At 32.0% G+C, this 5,000-nt stretch overlaps 1 protein-coding gene across 1 annotated transcript in view; it reads left to right on the top strand.

Annotated features, from left to right (window-relative positions):
* LOC113825010 (branched-chain alpha-ketoacid dehydrogenase kinase) overlaps positions 1-4,099 on the top strand; it is a gene marked incomplete at its 5' end in the record, with an annotated part of 4,267 nt that extends 168 nt beyond the window's left edge. Inside the window, 7 exon segments of the mRNA XM_070120404.1 lie at positions 165-275; positions 491-604; positions 1,031-1,183; positions 1,525-1,681; positions 1,912-2,050; positions 2,274-2,444; positions 2,621-4,099. Of these exon segments, the coding sequence (XP_069976505.1) occupies positions 165-275; positions 491-604; positions 1,031-1,183; positions 1,525-1,681; positions 1,912-2,050; positions 2,274-2,444; positions 2,621-2,765 (990 nt within the window).
* Between the last annotated feature and the right edge of the window lie 901 nt (positions 4,100-5,000).

Here is a 5,000-nt window from a genome sequence, read left to right as displayed (position 1 = left end):
GTTATTGAGTATGTTTTTGTTAATACCAATCAAATAGACATTTAGACGTATGAAAGACTTATGAGTTATACATATATATTTTAAAAATATTTTTCAACATTTTTTTTATATTACTCCTATTCTACTTTGATTGCCACTAAAACAGTACTTCTCTTTTTCCACAGAGAAGTGCTCAGTATTTACAAAAGGAATTGCCAGTTCGTATTGCCAAGAGAATCATGGGATTCCGTTCCCTTCCCTTCATTGTGGGCTGCAATCCTGTAGTTCTGGGAGTGGTAAGCAGATTTCTTTATGATATGCAATTTATGTGTCATACAACTCTAAATAACTAACGTGATATGATTAAGAACTATTTGATCAAGTACTGTATGTTACCACTAAGATATTTCATATGTCTTCCTTTTGTTGGTGTAAAAAGGAAGATGTAGGGAATGCAGATATTGGTTATTATCAAGTTAGCAAAGACTAATGATATTCAAACTTTTTGCAGCATGAACTGTACATTCGAGCCTTCAACATACTGAACAGTTATGCTCCGGTTGCTACCAAGGAGGATGAAGTGAATTTCAGCAGGAGACTTTCTCAGCTCTTAGAGGATCATAAGGTATTTTGTAATGTCTAAGAGTCACTGGCAGCTCATAAATGTGAATGTCTGGTATGAAGGTAAAAGGTAGTGTGCAGCACTGATATGTTGTGTGTACTAAGTTCTTACCTTTATTTACTGAATGGAAGGGAAGGAACTTTTTTGGTAGATTTATTATATTAATTGATAATAGTTTGTAAATGTTTATTATGTGTATTTGATAGAAATGGATATTTTGATGCATCCTTACCTCGGTATGTTACTTTATTTTTATATTCTAGGTGTATTACTGAATGTTAGTATTAATGGATAGCATCCAACAAGGTAGGGTCAGCAATAATGCAAAGCTGCACTGATGATGTATTCAACACATTTTGGAGGAACATTCCCAAATACACATAACTTATTATGAATTTTTATATCTCAGGGCAATATTTATTTTTACAGAATGTAGTAACACACCTTGCCCAGGGCTTCAGAGAATGCAGACGGCACATTCAAGATGAAGAGTCTGTAGCCCGTTTTTTGGACACAACACTCACCTCTCGTCTGAGCATTCGTATGCTGGCTCAACATCATCTTTCTCTTAGGGAAAGTAAGGTAAACATCTTTGAAAAACTCATGTTCCTGTTTGTGCTTTTTAAAAAGAAAAATAGAGTAGGCTATTTTGAATGGGATATGGATACAGTATTATATAATACTAGTTATTACTTTATATTGTATGGAGTGTCTGAGACTGAAAGGTTCAAATCATATCATAAAAATGCAGAAAATTTCCAGTTGTCATATATTGCCTAGCATAAGGCAGATCAAATGAAAATGGAATTTGTATATTTAGAAGTACTGTTTGCATGGTAGATCAAATTAAGTATCAAGAGTACTGATGCTTTTCAGAATTTCAGTTCCTATTAATAGTAATTTTATTGTGTATTTTTTTACAGCAAAACTATGTAGGAATTATAAATATTGGAATGAAGCTTAAGGAGGTGATCGAACGAAGCTGTCAGTTTGTTTCTCGTGTTTCATTACACAAATATGGGAAGGTGCCAGAAATCAAACTGTCAGGTCATGTCAATGCCGTCTTCCCATATATTGAGTGTAAGTTCTGTTTCTTTTATTTATGGGCAAAATAATTTGATTATTTGACTCAGCTTGAGGGCAGGTTTATGTAATTATTATCAGAGATTTTTATAAGCACAGTAATAATTTATGTACTCAATTTTCCTAATACAGTTTAATCTCTTTGCTTCCTTATGTATCATGCAGCATAGTTGATAGGTCCTTGTTGCTTACTGCTTTTTGCTTATATATTTTTTCTATCATTTTAGTGCCGCTGGATTATATTTTGCCAGAGATTCTAAAGAATGCTGTGAGAGCAACAATTGAGAGTCATTCAGAATATGAATCTGGCCACTTGCCACCCATACATATCACCATTGCTTCAAATGAGAGAGACTTCATAATCAGGTAAATGAAACTTCAACAGTCTATAATATTTAGTCCCTATTTTTTTCACTTGTTAGATAAAATTTGTTACTTGAACAAATAGGAAGTACAGAAAATTGTTTTTTGTTGTTGCTGACAAATTTGCAGAAAAAGGGTACAAAAGGCCCTTATTTTGTAATCACTGTATTGTAAAAAATTTCCTCACAGAAAAACTTCTTAGTAACACTTTCCCCATTTCATCCAGGATTAGTGATAGGGGTGGAGGAATACCCCACCATCTTGTAGGTCGAGTTCTTGAATATAACTTCACAACTGCAAACAAGGAGAATATGTCTGATCCAGAGCAGCAAGAAGGTGTCTTCTCAAACATGATGGAGGCAGTTAATCCTAATCCTGCTGGTGGGCCCATGCACGGGTAAGTAAAGAAGAACTACAGAGTACATTACTGATAATTAGATTGTCTTTCTTTTCAGTTTCTCTTCATTCTTTCTTAGGTTAGGCAGTTAAAAACACTAGGATTCAGTGAAGATATATAAATTACATTATATAAGTTGAATTCATTTCTTATTTTGTTTATGATGGTACTTTCAGATTTGGGTTTGGCCTTCCCACTTCTAGAGCCTATGCAGAGTACATGGGAGGCAGCTTAGAGATCCAGGCCATGCAAGGTATTGGAACTGATGTGTATTTGCGGATGCAGCATATAAACAGTCAAGCTGGTTCCTTCAGGATATAAGTTAAAATTAACAGTGCATTACCTAGAAATGTGGAATGGCGAATTTGAAACAAGTGTGGGGGTAGGGAGAATAGAGTGATATTTCTAATGCAAGCATAATTAAAGATTAGAAAATTGAAATGTAAAAGAATGCAATAAAAATAGCTAAGAAACTTTAGTTCAAATCTAATAGCTAGACAAAAAAAGTATAAGGGATTCAGTTTTTGGTGAAATTAAACTAAGTAAGTTAACACGGGACGGGACCTTTTGGCAGAATTGAAGCCTAGGTGAACAGATTGTAGTTGAATTTTAACTTTTCATTTAGATTTGTTAAAATTCATGCCTTAAAATGGAAATAGTACCTCATTTATATCAGTATTTAGATAACAATGGCAAATCTCGTACATAAGTATTTATTTATGCATATGACCACATGCTTACCAGTATTTATAGTATGAATGCATCTTTTTGAAATACAACTAATGGATTTAATAAAGGATACCATAATTGTGATTTGAATGGAGAAAGTACTACTACCTTATCTCCTAGTATATGGTAGGTTTTTGGATAATTGGATGTTTATCAATATAACAGTATTGACTTGTTTATGGAATTTGAGCTAATGATAAATTATCATGGTTACTGAAACCTATATGTATTGATTAAATAACTTGTATGTTTATAGCATGTATGTAGCAAGTACTGAGTGCATTTTTATGTGTCTTCCAGATAGGATACAAGATATATTACCAACAGTTGGTAAGCAAAGTATAAAACAAATATGGAACAGATTTAGATCTTTGATAAATTTATATGATTATCTGTGATAGTTTGAACTTGAAAGGAAAGATAGTAAAAAATGTTTTAAGGAGTGGAAGTAAGAGACATCATGGAAAGTTTTCCTTGATTATAAATGCCTCAGAAATGAGAATTTACTATCTTATATTACAAGATACATGGTTAGCAACATTTAGCAGTAGACAATGATGTCAGCATAGCAAAACAGTTCTGGATAAAATTACTAAATAGTGCTTGAATAAGTTTGTACTAGTACTTGGGTTTAACAGTCCTTTTCTGTATCCTGGTTGACTATTTAATGTGCAACTCATTGCTATAGACAAAGCATTTTAAATGGAGAAGGAATCCCAACTTTCAATGTTTGAATGGTATACATATGTTAGTGGGTCAAAGGTATCATAAAGCTGATTTTTGTGTGTGTTAATCCCAAGGTTAGACTTCATATTATGTTGAATGAATTACAAATTCATGCTTTTGCAATGTAATTCCCAATAGAGTGTAATCTGATAAAATTAATGAAGAAATGTTAGGCAGAATGTAAACGCAGAAGTATCAAATGTTTTTTCTTTTTCTTCTTTTCCCTCCTATTTTTTCAGCTTGGTATATATGGATCCCTACTTTTTCCTTATGCCATTTGTGGGACCACAATCTTGAGCTTAAGTCATGAGACCTACTTTACCCTTACAGCAATATGCAAGTGAGGAAAGGATGGAATGTGTAGTTAACCAGATTCTCATAGTATATAAAGTATGCGTATTTATCAATTTATTATTACTTTATTATTACTATTTTGATTTTTTTTTGTTTATTCATTGATTATTATGATTTTTATTTTTTTATTATTATTATTTTTTAATATTTTACAGCTTATTTTGTCAGCCAAGTATTTTTTGTCTGGTTTAATATTTCTTTGTTTCTGGATAATAGATTTTTTATTACAGATTTTTTATTATGGAAGAAAAATTAAACATAATGAATAATATTAACATACATTATTTCAGCAGTATACTTAAAGATTATTCATAAATCATATAGTAAGAGATCTTTAAAGGAGTCTAACATTAAAACATGATTGTAAAAAGCATTAAATGTTTAACATGTAATAAGTCAGGCATTTGATATGTGACTTACGTTTAAATATCTACCATTCTTGTTTATGTAGTTTTAGGAGCTGAAGGGAAAACTGATAAGATATACTGTCTTTATTTATATTTGAACATTACCTCAAGAATATTGTTAAGGCTTGTATGGATAGAAAAATGCAGTTCTAGTCTAAAATTATTTGATAATCAAATACACTGTCTGGGAAGCAACTAGCTGCTATTAGTTATGAACCCCATGGTAGAAATTATTTTTTTTTTCTACAACTTATTTTACTCTCAATTTTACTCACACACACACACACACACACACACACACACACACACACACACACACACACACACACACACACACACA

Source organism: Penaeus vannamei, unplaced genomic scaffold, assembly GCF_042767895.1.
Source record: "Penaeus vannamei isolate JL-2024 unplaced genomic scaffold, ASM4276789v1 unanchor5007, whole genome shotgun sequence".
NCBI classification, from domain to species: Eukaryota; Metazoa; Arthropoda; class Malacostraca; order Decapoda; family Penaeidae; genus Penaeus; species Penaeus vannamei.
The sequence above is the reverse complement of the archived record's forward strand: the minus strand, read 5'-3'. Positions and strand labels throughout refer to the sequence as shown.